The 21,632-nt window shown below is 39.7% G+C and overlaps 1 protein-coding gene across 1 annotated transcript in view; it reads left to right on the top strand.

Annotated features, from left to right (window-relative positions):
- The window catches only part of LOC126412765 (neurobeachin), a 1,487,907-nt gene that overhangs the window by 557,384 nt on the left and 908,891 nt on the right, over nucleotides 1-21,632 (top strand). Inside the window, exons 12-21 of the mRNA XM_050082518.1 lie at nucleotides 1,931-2,144; nucleotides 3,032-3,254; nucleotides 4,287-4,429; nucleotides 4,676-4,866; nucleotides 5,211-5,319; nucleotides 5,407-5,488; nucleotides 5,707-5,858; nucleotides 8,695-8,859; nucleotides 18,306-20,142; nucleotides 20,251-20,425. Of these exons, the coding sequence (XP_049938475.1) occupies nucleotides 1,931-2,144; nucleotides 3,032-3,254; nucleotides 4,287-4,429; nucleotides 4,676-4,866; nucleotides 5,211-5,319; nucleotides 5,407-5,488; nucleotides 5,707-5,858; nucleotides 8,695-8,859; nucleotides 18,306-20,142; nucleotides 20,251-20,425 (3,291 nt within the window). The remainder of the gene's footprint in view (nucleotides 1-1,930; nucleotides 2,145-3,031; nucleotides 3,255-4,286; nucleotides 4,430-4,675; nucleotides 4,867-5,210; nucleotides 5,320-5,406; nucleotides 5,489-5,706; nucleotides 5,859-8,694; nucleotides 8,860-18,305; nucleotides 20,143-20,250; nucleotides 20,426-21,632) is intronic.

Here is a 21,632-nt window from a genome sequence, read left to right on the forward strand (position 1 = left end):
TCCCTCTGTAAATTGTGAATTTTCTCCCCTCCTCCCTTTTCTATTTCTACACATCTTTTCACTTCTTTGTTTGTGTTCACTCATTCACATGTTTCATAGCCATACATCCTGAATGATTTGTTGTTCGTACTACATACCACTACATTCTTCACCTGTTTCTTACTGTGCAGTAATGGTAGTCATTATATTTGTATTTCTCAATTCCACTCATATAGTTCTTGTAGATATTATTTTGAATATTATTTTGGCCATAATGGACTACCTTTGGAGAACTGCGACATATTAATACACCTAAAATAACAACAATGTTTTGTGTCTATGTCCAGTACTGTTACGTGTTTCAGTCAACATCTCATAATAATCTGGAGTTTGATTTGTGGGTTTGACCTTTTATGTATTATTTGCAAGAAGTATCAGCTTGATACACTTAGTACTCTGGAGGCCACACAAACAAAAGTCAGTTTCTTCCCTTATCAGCAAGTCTTCATCATTTGTTCTTGCTGGTGTGGCACTCTTTATCTATTCACAATTTAGAGTTCTCTTTTCCAAACTATTTCTTTTATTAAACTATCTTTGTCTCATCTTATGTTAAAACCATTTAATGGTAGAATAACAACAATATCGAAAGGACAGAGTGCTACTCACCACATAGAGGAGCCATGGAGTCACAAAAAGGTGCTTTGAAAAGAGTACTAGAAATATATAAGCTTTTGAACAAAGTCCTTTCTCAGAAGTAGAACTCTCACACATTCACACAGCAGCAACCCATATACACCTGGCTGCTGTCTCTTTCTGTCAAGGCCTGACTGTGACTGTGTCTGACATAAGCAGAAATCTACTGGGATGGGTGATGGGAGTAAGAAGCAGGCACAGCATGGGTAGGGGAAGGGATAGCAGGATAGGGATAGGGGAGGATGATAGCGCTGAATATGGGAGCATGCAGTGAAGTGATGGGAACAGACCATTCCAGATGCATTGGTGGGACAGAAGGCATGTGGGTACATGTAGTGATAGCAGAGGTGGGGATAGGCAGATGGAGGCCAGGAATTACAGAAATGAAGACAATGTTCTAGGGAAAGTTCCCAACTGCATGATTCAGAAAAGATTGTGTTGGTAGAAAGAATACAAATAGCATAGACTGTGAAGCAGTTATTAAAGTGAAGCACATTGTGTAGGGCGGCATGTTCAGCAACTGGGTGGCCTAGCTGTCCCTTGACTACAGTTTGGTGGTGACCATTTGTGTGGACCAACACTTTGTTAGTAGAAATCTATGCTTTCCAAACCGTTGTTAATCTGCCCAGGAAGTTCCATTGGTTGGCACTCACTGAAGGGTTGTTTATACATTTCTACATCTTTGTTGATACTGTACAAATGTTGGTAGTTGTAACATCAGAGATACCAAGACAAGTAAAGGTATCACCTCCCCTTGCAGCTTGCATTCCATTACTGTAACTTTTTAATGATTTATTTTAGTTTTAAAGAACATGAGATTATGTGGGATGGGTGTTGGGAATCATTTAAAAGTGTATAAGAATACATTGGTTCCTAGCAGATTTTATATAAAAATAGCTGTACAGTCTTATAACAAACATTAATATAAATATTAATTGTGATATACTGACATCAATGTACCACATTTTGTAAGTTTTTAAACAAGTTTACTGAGCTTCTTCCTGTTTTGTCATTAAATGAACTCTGTCAACAATGCTTGTTGTGTACATTACTTTCATTTTAAATGTCTGAAGTATGTTGGCTCAGGGTTGCTATCAGTTACGCTATATTTTTGTGTATTGAGTATTGCACCATTTTTATCTGTGCTAATATACATAAAATGCTTAAGTTTTCTCACTTCACCTTCAGCATTAAATATATGTAACTCTGTTTTATTTGTATTTTGAAATATTTTCACCTTACTGTGTTTGTTTTTCAGTTCAAAACTTCTTGGGTTTATTTGTGAGCTTGTTGAGAGCTCTCAAACTGTTCAGCAGCATATGATACAGAATAGGGGTTTCCTTGTGATCAGTTACATGCTTCAGAGATCATCAAGAGACCATTTAACACTGGAAGTGCTCAGTTCATTTCTTGGACTGACAAAATACCTTGTGACATGCCTGAGCTCAAATAGTGAACTGCTTCTGAAACAGGTGAGAACAGCAATATTATTCAGCTGTTGGGATGTTGATGAATTGCAGTCACATAGCTGTCATTTTAGATGAGATGAACTTTGTTTGACTTAGACATCCAATATAAAGGTTAATATTGTTATGAGTTGTATTGTAATATTTCAGACCAAATAGAGATAAAGCATGATTTTTATACAGCGAGTACTAGTAGCATTAGATTAAATATCTGCATAAATTATTTTAGCTCTTTTAAAAAGTTGATCACAATCTTTTTTTCGTACCATATGAGTATAAATCCTTTTGTAAACAAAGTATTGTAGTTTGTAAGAGTTGTTTTTTTGGCTCTGCACAAACATATAGGGTACATAGAGGAGTCATTTATGCTTTCTGAGGGTGTTCACAGTAATCACCAATGATAAAATAATTTGTTTGATCTGTGAATGTTAAAAAGTTGTCATAAATTTTATTGAAACTCTAACAATTTGTAAAAGTTCATGTTTCATTGTTGCACACCTGGGATTTGAAAACTGGAATTAACGGGTTTGTAAGGTAGTGGATAAAATGTAGTGGTACGTAGTATGCTCGTTATAAAAGTATGGTAGTTTATTGAGTAGTCTTAGATATGAGAAAAAAAGAGCTTCTATAGAAATTATGGTTTAGGATTACACCAATGAATTTCCAAAAGATTTATATTTGTTTGTAATTTGTAGGTGCTTTGAGCTATACTGTGCAGGACAAGTAAGAAGTAACCAACTAGTTATGCATATTTTTATTAGTGTTGAATTTTGTTCAATATTTTGCACTCTTTTCTGCCTTCTAATGCTATCTGATAGTATTGGCTACACCAGTGGACAGGCTCGTCGTCAATTGAAATGCAGTTATTTTGTTTCTCGTTCCTGACGTGGCAGCTGCTGGACCATGTGCTGTTCAACCCTGCATTATGGATCTACACCCCTGCACCAGTACAAACTCGGCTCTACTCCTACTTAGCAACAGAGTTCCTTGCCGATACCCAGATCTACTCCAATGTGCGCCGTGTTTCAACAGTCCTACAGACGGTGCACACACTGAAGTACTATTATTGGGTAACAAACCCTCGTGCCAAAAGTGGAATAACACCTAAAGGACTAGGTCTGTATCAACAAATAATTACGCCATTCTCATTGACATACATTTATAAAAGATTGTATAAGAACGTATGAATGAAACCATTTTACGTGACCTAAATTTGGTGCATTAATGAAGTGTTAAACTGGTTAAGACTATTACTTTCTTAGAATGCGGACTTCATTGTTTACATTTAATTGTGCCTATATTTGGTGTAAGCTGGGGACATGGAAGGAAATCTACATGGAAGTTGGCATTTTTGGGCAAAATTTTGTTATTGGTAGCATGAAAGTGCTGTTTTCCAAAGATCTGCAGTATATTTTCCAAAAACGTATGCAGTTACGTACTTCAGTTTTCAGATAGTAGTTCTTCAGAGCTCATGTAATGTTGCTTTAGAAGTACATGATCTTAAGCATGAAGTTTTTCATGGCCATATTCTTGTATAAAATATCCACTAGTCATTGCAAGAAACAAATGATCATGTGAACTGCTGCTATGGTTGACTTAAGTAATGAATATTAGACCTATGATTAGGACTCCATTGTCAAAGGGGTCAAAATGTGCATCATATGTGGGATAATGTTCCTCAGCACCAATATATCTTTTACCTTGTACATTAGACTTGAGATCTTAACCTCATTTTGAAATCATAGATACATCATACAACAGCAAGCCAAAGAAGAGCTTGCTATTTATTGAAAGAATTTTGTATCACCCCATGATGGATTTCAAATATCAAAATACTAAGTGGCTATAAGACAGCAGAGTTGCTACCTAGGATGTAATTACTGTTGAAAATGGTGGAACCCACCTGTTACAGTATGAACTGAAAATAATCCACGAGCTGTACAGTATCTGGCTATTGCTTTCAGATCTAAATGGAAAAATACTTGTTTAGTGTTGCCTCATATTACATAACAGTAGTCTTAGTCTTCCACATAGAGGTAACTCATTCATATATTTTGTGTTCTCCTACATTTTAATTATTTCTATTGGTATTTATAGTGTAAAACCTTATTGGCTGGCATCACCATCTTTGTTGTTACTGCTTTCTAGATGGACCAAGACCACCACAGAAGGATATACTGGCAATACGTGCATACATTCTCTTATTTCTAAAACAGCTGATTATGATTGGAAATGGAGTAAAGGACGATGAACTACAAAGTATTCTAAATTACCTCACAACGATGCATGAAGTAAGCATTCGTCTAAGTTTAAAAACTTCATCTAATGTGTAGGCATCCATCTTGACTTGAGTGCTCTCTCTCTCTCTCTCTCTCTCTCTCTCTCTCTCTCTCTCTCTCTCTGTCCCTTTGTACACACACACACACACACACACCCTCCAGTCCACTCGTCTCTTTGTTTTCTGGCATGCATCTTCTTCAGTTGTTCTGATGAATGTTTGAATGTTTATCAGCTGTGTAACTTGTTCTAATTTTCAGGATGAGAATTTACATGATGTACTGCAGATGCTTATATCATTAATCTCTGAACATCCAGCTTCAATGGTTCCTGCATTTGATGTGAAACAAGGAGTACGCACTATCTTCAAGTTACTTGCCGCTGAGAGTCAATTGATCAGGCTCCAGGCACTGAAGCTCCTGGGTTTCTTTCTGAGCCGCAGCACACACAAGTGAGTGCCTCCATGATCTGCAACTAAAACATGATTTTAGGAGCAACCTAGTTTTTGTTAAAATTTGTAATGTCTGTAATGTACCTGTGTTCCTATTACAGAATTTTTATGTCATCGAATAGTTTTGAGGAAATAAATACTTTGGAATTATGAAAAAATTCTGATATTTTCTTGTAAGTCATAAAAAGCCAGAAATTAGTATTTAATTAATATGTCTTGTAATTCCATAGAGTGAAGTCCATAAGTTATTCCATGTTATGTAGTGTAGAAACTTTGAGCAAGTGTAGTTGGATTATAATGACTGTGAGTAGCTTTGTGAAGAGAAATCTAAAAACCAATTTCAGGAGGAAATATGATGTCATGAGCCCTCATAATCTTTACACGTTGCTTGCTGAGAGACTGCTGCTAAATGAAGAAACTCTGACTCTGCCAACATATAACGTACTATATGAGGTATCTGCTTATTCATTGATTTCTGTCTGTACTTTTATAACCAATACCTTGTTGGTAGTTTCTTAATATTCTGTTTATTTCTTACAGATAATGACAGAGCACATCAGTCAACAGATACTGTATACAAGACATCCAGAACCTGAGTCACACTTTAGACTGGAAAATCCAAGTATGTTATGTTAATAACCATGTTAATTGCTCCTTCAGTTTGCATGCTGTTTTCTCTGAATATATTTCTCTTGCAGTGTGTCAGGTTTGAAATGCATGAAAAATGTCATATGGCAGTTACTGATGTACATTTACTAGTTACTGATACACATTTACTTCAGTGCAATGTAAATAGTGTATAAGTAACAAACTTATTTGTGAATGTGCATTTGTTTACAGTGATCTTGAAGGTTGTTGCCACATTAATCCGCCAGTCTAAACAGACAGAACAACTTTTGGATGTTAAGAAGCTGTTTCTATCAGATATGACCTTGCTTTGTAATAACAATAGAGAAAACAGGAGAACAGTCCTTCAGATGTCAGTGTGGCAGGTATGAGTGCACAATTATGACACAATAAGTTTACTTTCTGAAACATTTTTATTCTCACGTGTTTGCAGTGACAAGAGAAATAGCTTGTAATGGATACTGTTTATGTTTACTACTGTGTTCAGTAATGGAAACTAATTTTATAGTCAATTTTAAACATTTCAGGTTACGCACTTGAAAGTTTTGATTGTATTAATTTTAAAAGTTTAGTAAAGGACTTACACACTGTTGTTTTCATCATACATAAAAACAGCAGTCCTTACCAAATGTAATTTGAATCACTCCTACAATGATGTTTCATTACTTTATAAACAGTACTTGTGTAAATATAATCCATATATTTTGCATGAAACCTATAATTGTTTACCTAGTAAGTTAGTGATAGAGAGAGATGGGCTAGAACTATTGCAATTGATGTACTCATTCATTCAATGGTGCATTTGTTCATTTACACTCCCTGCTCTGGAAATCATATGAAGGAGACCTTACAGGGATGTGTAAAGAGCTAGTTGTATATCAGTTGGTACAAGCTGCCCATTGCAAGGTACACTTGTGTAAAGTACACTAACTCTCAGCATGGTAGGTGCGGGTTTGACATTACAGAATGCAGTACTAGTGAGTGTGAATGAAGATTGTGTTTCCCATCCAAAATACAGAAGTAAACCTTGGTTCAGTGAAGAGACCAGATTAACAAAGAGGCTAAAAAGGCTAGATCAGATTTCAGAAGATGCAAGGATAGCTTATTATGAGGCAAGGTGTAACACAGATCAGCTCGTAAGGAAGAAGAAATGGGAACACCATCAAAGTCTGTTGATAGCAGTCGAAGAATCAGAGTCATCAGGCTCCTTTTTCTGGGCCTCAAGATTTGTCAGTCGGTGACTGATGGAGTAGTATCACCGTCAGAGCAGTAAGACGTATTTAACATGTTTCGAAAACTTAGTGAATCATGGAAATCCAACAGTAGTGACAACAAAGATGTGGGCCCAGTTTGGTAGAGTGCAAGTCCCTGAACCATCAGAGGAAGAAATCAGTGTTGCTCTAAAGGCACTCGACAACAACAGAGGGTTGGTTGGGTTGTTTTGGGGGAAGAGATCAAACAGCGAGGTCATCGGTCTCATCGGATTAGGGAAGGAAGTCGGCCGTGCCCTTTGAAAGGAACCATCCCAGCATTTGCCTGGAGCGATTTAGGGAAATCACGGAAAACCTAAATCAGGATGGCCGGACGCGGGATTGAACCGTCGTCCTCCCGAATGCGAGTCCAGTGTGCTACCACTGCTCCACCTCGCTCGGTACGACAACAACAGAGCTCCAGGAGATAGTGATACCACAGGTGAGATACTCCGCTTGGGGTGTGAAACATTGGTAAATGCTTTGAAGCTGTTAATATCTGCCATTTGGGCAGCATAAATAATTCCTGAAGAATGAGAGGGAGCATCTCCAAAAAGGGTGCTTCACAAGTATCCAGTTACTTGAAATTGGTTATAAAATCTTTATGACACTGCTACTAAACCATGTGAAACCACTGGCTGAAGGAATTGTGGGACCCTATGAGTGTGGCTTCATCCCTGGACAATCAACTCTCGACCCCATACCTTGAGGTAGCTAATAGAAAAATTTTACGAGCTCAGTTGAGAATTACATCTCATCTTCATCAGTTTCTGACAAGCTTATGACAGCACTGACTGCCCCATCTTTTGGTAAACATTATAAGAATTTGACATCCCATCAAAATACATTCAACTACTCGTAATTCCAGATCCCTACTCTGAATCAGCTTGTCAAGTATGGTTTGCAACCAACTATTGCCACAATTCAGTTTTCGAAATGGATCAAGACAAGGAGATCCTTTGATGCTGGTACTGTTAAACTTAGCCTTGGAAAAAGTAAGCTGTTACACTGATGGAATCAGAGAAATGGAGATGGTGGGAGTTGACAAAATCCTGGCATTCGCTGACAGTGTTGTGTTTGTGTAGCATGCCGTCAAGCTTTCCTTTCTTCCTTCCATTGTTGTTGATGGGCATACCTTTGAGTGAGTGCAAGAATTCAGGTACCTGTGTTCCAAACTGACTAATAAAAGTGAGTGACAAAGGTAGTATGTCAATTAATAACAAACAGTAATTGCTTGTTCTTTAGCCTGAACAATTTAGTACAGTCATTACTTTTATATGGTTGTGACACGTGAGCATTATCAGCAGTGACTGAAGAAACAATCTGTGCCTTCAAGAGGAAGGTACGGGCCCATCTGCAATTCCAGTATGGTAAATGGGAATGAAGAAAGAAAGAAGACCTGTACCAGTTGTTTGGAAAACCACACATTAGCCTGATGTTAGTGCACAAAGGGCCTCATTGGTTTGACGAAATCTTTTGAGCTGATAAATCTCTCTTGTACCAAGTCCACCATTCTCAACCTGCTGGAAAACACCCAAGGGGACATGCAAGGATGTGATGGAAGGATTGAGTATTAACAGTTCTTAAAGAAGTGGAGCTGACAATGGTGGAATATGAAGCTGGAGACCGGCAACGATGGAATACCATCTGCAATAGATATCAGTTCTGTTGTGACTGATGGGCCATTTTTTGTTATAATTTTCTTATAGAATACTGTTTTTTCTCCGTGTGTAGTGTGGTTGTTTCCTTCTGTTTTTCTGCTGAAGGCCTTAGAGACCTGTTAATACAATAATGATTTTTTTCTGCTTTTAATCTTCTACCTTCTTTATGGAACTGATATTTGTACTCTTGCAAAGTTATTTGTGTGATGTTTTTCTTCCTCTGCATGTTTAACAATATGATTGTTGCTATAAATGTGTATAATACTGTTCTTATATTTTCTCATTTGCAGGAATGGCTAATAGCAATGGCATACATCCATCCAAAAAATACAGAAGAGCAAAAGATTTCAGACATGGTGTACTCCTTGTTTCGAATGCTACTTCATCATGCCATTAAGCATGAATATGGAGGATGGAGAGTTTGGGTTGATACTCTCGCAATTGTTCATTCAAAAGTAAGAGCAAATATATAGTCTTTTTTAAAAAATATAGATTCCTACGTGAGGCATCAAATGTTGTGGTATATTTAATTCTGTTAAATAAGAAGTGAAGATGATTGCACGCAAGAGCAATACTTTCTGTACAGCTTCTCTCAAATCAGTGTTGCAATTTGAGAAGTGACCATAAGACTAGCTGGAGGCATAGATATTGTTAATTATGAAAACTGACGACTTAAAAGTAACATAGAAAATAAATATATTTTAAATCGCAAGAGAATAGGTCTAGGGAAAAATGGCATCATTGGATAAATATGACTGTTATCAGTGATACTTTTATAGACAGTTTAGACAATTGTAGTTTGTCTTATAGTTGCTGTCCTCACCATATCCATCCACAAATGCTCAGTCCAACTCCCCTCCCTGGCTATCGCCAGCCATCATTTACTTTTTTCTGTTTATTCTTTTATTTATATGAATCACTTGATATTCACTTATTTTAAGCCTCTCAATTTTACTCCCTTTTTTCTGGAAAAATTGCCTCAGTTTGATCTAAACTGAGTACTGTTTTTTTTTTTTTTTTTTTTTAAAAAAAAAACATAAAACCATTAATTTCTGTGAGTTTCTTAGCTTGTCTGTCTTGTTTGTTGTTTATGTCCTATATCTCACCTACAGTTTCCATTTAATGCATCATATGAAATTCTAATTGCTACACCCTCCCCCTTCTGCAGAATACTTGTATATACACTGCTGTGCAAAGCTTAAGGACAAGATAGTTAAAGTAACATAAAATATTAACTACTCATTGGGAATGAATGAAAGTGCTGGAGCATGTTGCCACAGGTCTCTGTCATGCACATGGCGTGAGCTCAGTGAGACTCAAGCCAAATTGGGCTCTCCCAGCAACATGAGGCGGTTGAAGAAATAGGAAAAGACAGTTGTGTCAGTCAGGGAGCATTCTGATGTAATGTGCTCATTTTCTTCATTGCTATGTGACCCGGGGACAACATTTGCATGACTTCTTACAGGGAAGAATCATCAAGAAACTAGAAAGAGGATGAGGTGTGACAGTTGCAGCCCAGGAGTGTGATATTGCTAGCAGCATTGTTGTATAGAAAACATTCCAAACCACAGGCAGAGCTGTCAGAAGGGAAGGGGATGAGCAACCATGGTGAACTACAGTGGCAGATGAATGCTACATTGTGCAGCGGGCAAGAATAGACCCACATCAAACAATGGGTGCAATCGTAACCACATTTAACAGGTCTGCAAGCCACGCAGTCTCACATCCCAAAGTGGCACTGAGACTGAAAAGGGCTAGCCTCTTTGCTCAAAGTCCAGTACATTGTGTTCCATTAACACCCGGACGTCAATGACATCATTTGCGATGGTGCCAAGAGCATAGGAGCTGATCCAATGAGGAGTGGGGTCATATGCTCATATGTGAGCAGATTCAGTCTGAGTGGTGATTCAGAGTAGTGATTCTATATGTACGCTTATATAGTAAGGGGTGGAAACATGTAATGCACCCAGGAACATTGTTGAATATGATCATTTTGGTGGTCCATGTGGTGGTGTGTGGGGAGGCATAATGCTGTGTGGGTGTACTGATCTCAAAATCTTTGAACATATTACACTCATTGATGAATGTTATTGTGATACTGTATACTCCTTCACCATGTGCATCTTTTCAGGAGTGCATTTGGTCCAGACTTTATTTTTATGGGTGATTGCAAAGAACAATGCAGGTGGAGGAAATCTTGGACCAAGAGGATATTTGGCAGATGGACTGGCCTGCTCGTTCCTCTGACTTAAATCCCATTGAGCACATGTTGGATGTGATGAAGAGATGTATTGCAGCATATCCACGTGCACCAATGACCAAGTGGCAGTTGTCAACTACAATGGTGGAGGAATGGAATGCCCTACTATGAGAACTAAAGAAGGAAAATCCAGAATGGAATGTAACAGCACTATGAAAAGGGTACTTGCTACTCACTGTATACCAGAGATGCTGAGCCACAGATAGGCACAACAAAAAGATTGTCACACAATAAGCATTCAGTGAACGAAGCATTTGTCAGACTACTAGTCTGACTTCAGCTGCCAGAGACTTTGGTCTGTGAGTTGCCTACACTGTGAAGCTTTCTATGTCGGAATGACCAGCAACAAACTGTCCATTCGCATGAATGGACACAGGCAGACAGTGTTTGTTGGTAATGAGGATCACCCTGTCGCTAAACATGCCTTGGTGCACAGCCAGCACATCTTGGCACAGTGTTACACTGTCCGGGCTATCTGGATACTTCCCACTTACACCAACATGTCAGAACTCTGGAGATGGGAACTTGCCCTTCAGTATATCCTCTCTTCTCGTTACCCACCAGGCCTCAACCTCCGCTAATTTCAAGTTTCCGCCGCTCATACCTCACCTGTCATTCAACAACATCTTTGCCTCTGTACTTCCACCTTGACTGACACCTCTGCCCAAACTCTTTGTCTTTACAAATGTCTGCTTGTGTCTATATATGTGTGGATGGGTATGTATGTGTGTGCGAGTGTATACCCGTCCTTTTTTCCCCCTAAGGTAAGTCTTTCCGCTCCCGGGATTGGGATTACTCCTTACCCTCTCCCTTAAAACCCACATCCTTTCGTCTTTCTCTCTCCTTCCCTCTTTCCTGACGAAGCAACCTTGGGTTGCGAAAGCTTGAAATTTGTGTGTGTGTTTGTGTTTGTTATTGTCTCTATCAACATACCAACGCTTTCGTTTGGTAAGTTGTTACAGCATCTTTGTTTTTAGATATATTTTTCCCACGTGGAATGTTTCCCTCTATTATACAGGGCGATTCAAAAAGAATACCACAACTTTAAAAATGTGTATTTAATGAAAGAAACATAATTTAACCTTCTGTTATACATCATTACAAGGAGTATTTAAAAACGTTTTTTTTTTCACTCAAAAACAAGTTCAGAGATGTTCAGTATGGCCCCCTCCAGACACTCAAGCAATATCAACCCGATACTCCAACTCGTTCCACACTCTCTGTAGCATATCAGGCGTAACAGTTTGGATAGCTGCTGTTATTTCTCGTTTCAAATCATCAATGGTGGCTGGGAGAGGTGGCCGAAACACCATATCCTTAACATACCCCCATAAGAAAAAATCGCAGTGATGAAGTGCTCTGTCACAGGCTGCCTGGTGGCCGATCCATCGCCTCGGGTAGTTGACGTTCAGGTAGTTACAGACAGATAAGTGCCAATGTGGTGGTGCTCCATCCTGCTGAAATATGAATTGTTGTGCTTCTTGTTCGAGCTGAGGGAACAGCCAATTCTCTAACATCTCCAGATACTGTAGTCCAGTTACAGTAGCACCTTCGAAGAAAAAGGGACCAAAAACTTTATTGGCTGAAATGGTACAGAAAACGTTCACCTTAGGCGAGTCACGTTCATACTGAGTTGTTTCCCGCGGATTCTCAGTGCCCCATATAGAGACATTGTGACAGTTGACTTTCCCGTTAGTGTGGAAAGTTGCTTCATCACTAAACACAATCTTTGAAATGAAAGATTCATCTGTTTCCATTTGAGCAAGGATAAAATCACAGAAATCGATTCTTTTAATCTTATCAGCTGCAGACAGTGCTTGAACCAATTTCAGACAATAAGGTTTCATAACTAACCTTTTTCGTAGGACTCTCCATACAGTTGATTGTGGAATTTGCAGCTCTCTGCTAGCTCTGCGAGTCGATTTTCCTGGGCTGCGAACAAATGCTTGCTGGATGCGTGCTACGTTTTCATCACTCGTTCTCGGCCGTCCAGAACTTTTCCCTTTGCACAAACACCCATTCTCTGTAAACGGTTTATACCAACGTTTAATACACCACTTATGAGGAGGTTTAACACCATACTTCGTTCGAAATGCACGCTGAACAACTGTCGTCGATTCACTTCTGCCGTACTCAATAACACAAAAAGCTTTCTGTTGAGCGGTCGCCATCTTAGCATCAACTGACGCTGACGCCTAGTCAACAGCGCCTCAAGCGAACAAATGTACAACTAAATGAAACTTTATAGCTCCCTTAATTCGCCGACAGATAGTACTTAGCTCTGCCTTTTGTCGTTGCAGAGTTTTAAATTCCTAAAGTTGTGGTATTCTTTTTGAATCACCCTGTATATATATATATCTAAAAACAAAGAAGATGTGACTTACCAAACGAAAGCACTGGCAGGTTGATAGACACACAAACAAACACAAACATACACACAAAATTCTAGCTTTCGCAACCAACGGCTGCTTCATCAGGAAAGAGGGAAGGAGAGGGAAAGACGAAAGGATGTGGATTTTAAGGGAGAGGGTAAGGAGTCATTCCAATCCCGGGAGTGGAAAGACTTACCTTAGGGGGAAAAAAGGACAGGTATACACTCGCATACACACACATATCCATCCGCGCATACACAGACACAAGCAGACATTTGTAAAGGCAAAGAGTTTGGGCAGAGATGTCAGTCAAGGTGGAAGTACATAGGCAAAGATGTTGTTGAATGACAGGTGAGGTATGAGCGGCGGCAACTTGAAATTAGCGGAGGTTGAGGCCTGGCGGGTAATGAGAAGAGAGGATATACTGAAGGGCAAGTTCCCATCTCCGGAGTTCTGACATGTTGGTGTTAGTGGGAAGTATCCAGATAACCCGGACGGTGTAACACTGTGCCAAGATGTGCTGGCCGTGCACCAAGGCATGTTTAGCCACAGGGTGATCCTCATTACCAACAAACACTGTCTGCCTGTGTCCATTCATGTGAATGGACAGTTTGTTGCTGGTCATTCCCACATAGAAAGCTTCACAGTGTAGGCAGATCAGTTGGTAAATCACGTGGGTGCTTTCACACGTGGCTCTGCCTTTGATCGTGTACACCTCCCGGGTTACAGGACTGGAGTAGGTGGTGGTGGGAGGGTGCATGGGACAGGTTTTACACTGGGGGCGGTTACAAGGGTAGGAGCCAGAGGATAGGGAAGGTGGTTTGGGGATTTCATAGGGATGAACTAAGAGGTTACAAAGGTTAGGTGGACGGCGGAAAGACACTCTTGGTGGAGTGGGGAGGATTTCATGAAGGATGGATCTCATTTCAGGGCAGGATTTGAGGAAGTCGTATCCCTGCTGGAGAGCCACATTCAGAGTCTGATCCAGTCCCGGAAAAGTATCCTATCACAAGTGGGGCAGTTTTGGGGTTCTTCTGTGGGAGGTTCTGGGTTTGAGGGGACGAGGATGTGGCTCTGGTTATTTGCTTCTGTTCCAGGTCGGGAGGGTAGTTGTGGGATGCGAAAGCTGTTTTCAGGTTGTTGGTGTAATGGTTCAGGACTTCCGGACCGGAGCAGATTCGTTTGCCACGAAGACCTAGGCTGTAGGGAAGGGACCGTTTGATGTGAAATGGGTGGCTGCTGTCATAATGGAGGTACTGTTGCTTGTTGGTGGGTTTGATGTGGACGGACGTGTGAAACTGGCCATTGGACAGGTGGAGGTCAACATCAAGGAAAGTGGCATGGGATTTGGAGTAGGACCAGGTGAATCTGATGGAACCAAAGGAGTTGAGGTTGGAGAGGAAATTCTGGAGTTCTTCTTCACTGTGGGTCCAGATCATGAAGATGTCATCAATAAATCTGTACCAAACTTTGGGTTAGCAGGCTTGGGTAACCAAGAAGGCTTTCTCTAAGCGACCCATAAATAGGTTGGCATACGAGGGGGCCATCCTGGTACCCATGGCTGTTCCCTTTAGTTGTTGGTATGTCTGGCCTTCGAAAGTGAAGAAGTTGTGGGTCAGGATGAAGCTGGCTAAGATAATGAGGAAAGAGGTTTTAGGTAGGGTGGCAGGTGATCAGCGTGAAAGGAAGTGCTCCATCGCAGCGAGGCCCTGGACGTGCGGAAAAAATATATATATATCTAAAAACACAGATGATGTGACTTACCGAACGAAAGTGCTGGCAGGTCGATAGACACACAAACACAAACATACACACACAAAATTCAAGCTTTCGCAACAAACTGTTGCCTCTTCAGGAAAGAGGAAAGGAGAGGGAAAGACGAAAGGATGTGGGTTTTAAGGGAGAGGGTAAGGAGTCATTCCAATCCTGGGAGCGGAAAGACTTACCTTAGGGGGAAAAAAGGACAGGTATACACACACACACACACACACACACACACACACACACACACACACACACATATCCATCTGCACATATACAGACACAGGCAGACATATATGTTTTCATGTGTGTTTATGTTTTTTTTGTCTATTTTTGACAAAGGCCTTGTTGGCTGAAAGCTTTCTGTGTGACAGTCTTTTTGTTATGTCTATCTGCGACTCAGCATCTCTACTGTATGCTGAGTAGCAACTATTCTTTTCATAATAATGTTCCCTACCAAGAGAACTCCTTATCAACCATGTTGTGAGAATGAAGCATGTTACAGCATTGCTGTCCATGATGATCACACACCCTTTTAAGAACCACGTCCCGCTATTTGTGATGTCAAGTGGATCATCGCGAGTCGCAGTGACTTCAGTGTAATTATTGGTTTTTAATAAAAGTGTCATTTCTGTTCTTCTCATTACACAATTCTTTCAGTTGCCTTCTGTACTGTACTGTACAGTGCTGCACTGTACTGAAGCTGTTATTTCTATATGTGGTGCAAGTTTCATTGTGCTATATTACTTATCAGTTACAGATCATGGAAAAGCTACATTCGTTCATAAGTTTTGAACACCAGCATACATTTCTGTCTTCCTTTAAAGTTACACTTATTCTTATGTACCCAACATGTTTAACAGATCTCCTATTTCCTGTATTTATGGTAGAAATGACATGCTAATACAGCTTTAATTGCAGCACACTGGCTTATTAAACAGGGAGATGAGCCACACCATGATCAGATTGTATGCTGATTTGTGAGCATAGATCTGGTAGACATGGTGAGTCTGAGAGTGGTTTTTAAACGGTTTTCCACAGTTATCTAGGCAGATGTTATGATGGTACCCCAGTCTATGCCTCATGAATGAAACACTCAACATTTGAAATAGGAATACAAACAATGCAAAATTTATGTGTTTCACAAAAATGTAGTACACTGTGGTGGTTGAGTTACCAGCATCGCAGTTTGCTTCATACACAAAAAACAAAAATTTTTTGACAGCCATTTATTTTCACTTTTTGTTGTGATACACATTACTAGCTTATATTATGCTTGTCTGTGCACTCCAGTGGTTTGAATTGCTGACTCTTAATGCAGAGGTCCTGGAGATGTGGCGGAAAGATCTGTGCTTAAATAAATAAGTAGTGTAACTTATCAACAAAAATAATCAATTTTTGAAAATATAATGTAATCGGATAGATAAGGAATCTGCTCGCCAAGTGGCAGCAGAAGAAAGCACATATAAAAGGTATTACAGTATGAAAGCTTTTGGAGACAGTGGCTCCTTCTTCTGGCATAAGAGTTGAAGTGTAAGGAAGAGGGGTGAAGGAAAAGGACTGATGAGGTTTAGGAAAGAGGGTAGAATTCAGAAAAGTCACCCAAGGGAGACTTAGTAGAGGAGATGAGAAACAAAGACTTATTGTTGGGAACTGCATCAGATGAGATTTGAAAACCCGACAACACACAATATCCTGTTGCAGAGCATGCTCTACAATATGACGCTCATGAATTCGGTGTCTGTTTCATCATACGCCATATGGATTCTTCCCACAGACACCAGGTTTTCAGACCTCCACAGGTGGGAACTGGTGCTACAAGATGGCCTTGGTTCTCATCACCCATGTGACCTTAATTTACATTAATTTCTTCAGTCTTAGCATTTCTTCACAGTAACTATGCCTTTCTTCACTCCCTTTTAGTTTTTTCTCGTCTGTCACATGCAGTTCACTTAGCTTTTTGTTCTTGTTAACTTGCGCTTGATGCTTTAACAGAAATCTCTGTCTTGTATATTACCCTACCTTCCTCCTGTAAGTTCTCAGGTTTTTAAATCTTGTCTTACAGAGTCTCCATCAATTGTCTTGCCATCTCATCCTGTTCTGTAAGTCTCCCCTGACCTGGGGTTCTGTTTAACTTTTCTGAACTCTACCCCTTTTCCTAAACCTTAGCAGTTCTTTTCCTTCACCCCACTTCCTTCCCCTTCAACCCCTCTGCCAGAAGAAAGAGCCCCTGACTTCAAAAGCTTGCATACTGTAATATCTTTTATATGTGTGTTCTCCTACTGGCACTGGTTGTAGATTTGTCATCTGTCCAATTACATTATAATGTAAATGGGCAGATAAAAAAATCTACTTACCAAGTGGTGGCAGGGGAACACACACACAAAAGGATTTAACTTTCACATGTTTTTGGAGCCGGTGGCTCCTTATTTTGGTGGAAGAGTTGAGGGGTAAAGAAGAAGGGTGAAGGAAAAGTAACGGAGACGTTTAGGGAAAGGGGTAGAGTTTGGAAAAGTCACCCTGAACCCCGGGTCAAGGGAGACTTGCCAGACGGGATGAGAACGAAAGACTAATTGTTGGGGACTGCACTGGATGAGATTTGACAACCTGAGAGCTTAAAGGTGGAAGACAGGGTAATGTGGAAGACAGAGATTACTACTAAAACATCGTGCACGAGTTAATAAAAGTGGAAAGGTAAGTGCATTGCATGTAACAAAAGTCAGAAAATGAAAAATGTAGAAAACTGAAATGGAGTGAAGAAAGGAGGAGTTACTGTGAATGAAAGCTGGGACAGGAGGAATTAACATAAATTGAGGCCAGGTGGGTGGTGAGAACCAAAGACATGTTGTAATGCTAGTTCCCACCTGCGGTGTTCTGAGAAACGGGTGTTTGGGGGAAGAATTCAGATGGTGTGTGTAGTGAAACAGGCACTGAGGTAATGACTGTCATGTTAAACAGCATGCTCTGCAATAGTATATTGTGTGTTGCCTGTAGAAACCCTCTGCCTACTCCCATTCATCCTGACTGATGACTAGGTGATAGTCATGCTGATGTAAAAGGCTGAGCAGTGTTAACATAACAGTTGGTATATGACGTGTGTCATTTCACAGGTGTCTCTCTCTTTGAGAGTGTATGCTTTGCCAGTTAAAAGGCTGGAATATGTGGTGGTAGTAGGGTGCATAGAGCAAGTCTTGCACTGGGGACTGTCACAGGGGTAGGAGTCATATGGTAGGGAGATGAGTGCAGAAGGAAGAATTACATTATAAGTAGTGTAACTGATGCACAAGACACTAAACTTATATCAAATAAGTAGACTTACATAAGGCTGGAAGCCATACAATATTTGTTTTATTTTTTAGCTTATATTGTAAATATGTGTTTTACTGAATGAGGACTGGTTCGCAAATACAAAGGAATTTGCTAGTTCCATTTGTCATTCGGTTTCTATAAGACTTGCAGTTGTTATTGTTAGTATTTGCAAAATTAATAATGACGCTTTATTCTTTAGGTCTCATATGAAGAGTTTAAGCTGCAGTTTGCTCAAATGTATGAACATTATGAAAGGCAGAGATCAGACAACATCACAGATCCAGCTGTGCGCCAGCAGAGACCTATTAGCACAATCTCTGGCTGGGACCAGCAGCATCACATTGTTAATGGTTACCACCACAGTCACCCGACAGTCTCCAATTGGCAGTCCTCAGCGGACAGTAAGGACATGCCTCCTGTGTGCAGCTGTGGTCTGGGATCACCAGAGCATGAGGATACTGCCAAGTGTGGCAGTGAAGATGATAAGCAGCCAAGTGACATGCTTTCCATAGGTTCAAGTACATGCAATCTCTATAGTGATGTATGCAAAGCGGAATCGTCATCACTCAACATTGATGACAACCACAACTCTGATACAGATAGACCAAAGTTTGAAGCTGGTGACAGACTAGAAGAAAGTTCTCCAACACCACAAATGGAAGGCTCATCCCAACCCACTGTAACAACAGAGGGTAGCTCAGAAGAAGCCCTCGTGTCTCCGGTTTCTGGTACAGACGGTGCAAGTGTAGACTTAGATGTGTACAAGGGTGAGGAAGAGACCTCAATAGAAGGAATCAGTGGCAGTTGTGAGGATAGTGGTGTTGTTGAAGGTTCTTATAGTGAGGGTGCTGCTAAAGATGTTTCAGATGCGTGTGAGACAGCTCGTGACGAAAATGAGAAGGTTTTACTTTCTGAAAGCAGAGAAGAAAGTACTGAAAGCAGTGTAACAGAGAATGTGGTGAGTGGTGTAGATGTAGTAGAAAGTGTTAGTAAAGATATTGCTCAAAAACCTGAGGGAGAAAGTACTGCACAAGTGTTTGAATTAGATTCTTCCCATCTTAGTTCATTAGAGGCAGATACTAGTTTTGATGAATTAGTGGAAACTAAAAATGAAATCCTCAAGAAAGAGTCAGATGTTTTAGAGTTTGTTAGCAGGGAGATGACAGTACAAGTTGAAAGGGAAGTTATTGACAGTGACACATCGGAAGCGTACTTGACACCAACTGACACTACTGATGTGACCAGTGAGAAGAAAGATAATGAAGTTGAAGAATCAGAAGAGCGACTTCAAGAGCCAAAAGATAAGAATGTGGATTTGGAAGCAAAAAGTGACGTAGAGGGAAGAGTTGTGACAGATGAAAGTGTTCTAGTAGTGGTTGATAAAGATAGTGTAGATTTTTCTCCTCTGCATGAGGAAGACAGGTATCAGGATGATGTTTCTTGTGCTGCAGACAGTGAGAGAGACCAAGAAAATAGTGCAGTCAGTAGCGTAGGAGCCATTGTGATTCCTAGTGTAGAATCTGAACCATGCACTCACAGTGAAAGTGAAGAACGGGTGCTCAGTGAAAGTGAAAGAACAGATTTCTTAAAATCTGAAGTGACGGACTTTCCAGCTAGTGACATAAGCTGTCAAAAAGCTGAGGTAGATTATGTAAAAGTGACTGCTGCCTCTGACAGCTTAAATAATGATTGTGATATGTTATCTCAGAATTCTTCTCAGGTGCCAAATATTGTTGAAAGTGAGTCTAATGAGAATGGTGATGAAAATAAGGCCTTTAGAACTGTAGATTGTGAGGTAAGTGATAGGACTACTATTACAGTGGAAAGTGAAATAGTGCCTCCGCAATCGAGCGAAGAAATTTCTGTAAATAATACCTCAGATGTACCTGCATCCACTGCTGAAACGAAAGACAGTACGGCTCTTGAACAGGTTGGAGACACTGTGTGCACTACTGCAATCCCTACTTATCAAGCATCACCTCAAAAGCGGCCACACAGCTCTTCGACTTCGACACAAGTGGATCCAGTTCACTTTGGTATGTTTTTTAAATGCTGTTTATTCACTCAAAATACTGTTATATATATCATTAAAATATCTCATTAGTTCCATTTTTTGTGTTTTACCTTCATTATCTTTCTTACAGAAACAAAACGAACAAAACCATCACCAGTGCCTCAAAATTCCTCTCGCCCCATGTTTAGTCCTGGGCCAACGAGACCACCTTTTAGAATACCAGAATTCAAGTGGTCTTATATCCATCAGCGTTTGCTATCTGATGTCCTTTTTTCTCTAGAGACTGATATTCAGGTTTGGAGAAGGTAAGTTCTGGCACTTGAATGCCTCCGGTAATAGAACTTGAAGTTTGATATTTTCTTTGTGGGTCTTTATTGTTCGTGTTGGTATTTTTTGTCATTATTACTTTTTTTATTACTGGTTGTTACTTCTGTTACCAGTCATCTATGTTGGATCTGAAAAGCTATTATTTTTATCACTTTTTCATTTTCAGTAGTCAGAGTAAATTAATTGAATGTAGTAGGTTGTAAAATGTCTTTTATTAAAGGTGTAGGGTACCACAAATAGACTATTGTCAAAATAGGAAGGAGCATAATATTTAGTTTATAGTAAATATTGGTGTACTTTCTGATGAAGACAACAGCAATTTCATTATTATAATTTCCTGTTCCTTACTAATCATGGTTGCACAAATTGGTGTTTCAGACATTTACAAATTAAGCAAACCTTAATAATAGTACAGAAATTCAGAATTTATAAAAATTAACTATTTTTAAATGGTGGAAACAAAACTTTTCCCAGGGAGAATTTGAAATTATCAAGAAATCTAGAACATTAGAGTCAAGGGAGGAATAGAAGTTGATTCAGATCACTACCCAACTAAAATGCACATGTGATTTATTCCAAAACACACACTCATGAAACAAACCAGAATGACTAACAGAATTAATAACAAAACTTTGAAGGAAAAATAATCTGACATTCAAAGATGCTGAAGAAAGTAAATACCTATGCCAAAAATTGTGCAGAAATGGTTAACCATATTACATTTGAAATAGCTCCATAGAACAAGCAAAGAAAGCACAGATGGTGGAATAGTAAATGTGAAGAAGCACTTTGATATAAAAAAGGAAGCTGGGAACAGCTCGTATAGCAGGAGAACAAAGAGTAAGTGGAAAATCTATCAATTTGAGAAGAAGCAAGCAGATAAAATTATTAGTGCAGAAAAGATGTGCTTTGAAAAGGAGCAATGTAAAACTATAGAATAACATTTAAAAAGATATAATACAAGAGACTGTTACAGAACATTCAAGGACGGTGTGTCTGGGTACATTCTGGAATTGCTATGTTTGAGGGAAGAGAGTGGAAAACTCACACTTAAGAACGAATAAAACTGTAAGCTATTGGCAGCACATTTTGAAAAGCTACTGAACAGTGGCTGTGTGTGTGTGTGTGTGTGTGTGTGTGTGTGTGTGTGTGTGTCTGTGTGTGTGTGTGTGTGTGTTTTCTTTC

Source organism: Schistocerca serialis, chromosome 7 (genome assembly GCF_023864345.2).
Source record: "Schistocerca serialis cubense isolate TAMUIC-IGC-003099 chromosome 7, iqSchSeri2.2, whole genome shotgun sequence".
Classification (NCBI taxonomy): domain Eukaryota; kingdom Metazoa; phylum Arthropoda; class Insecta; order Orthoptera; family Acrididae; genus Schistocerca; species Schistocerca serialis.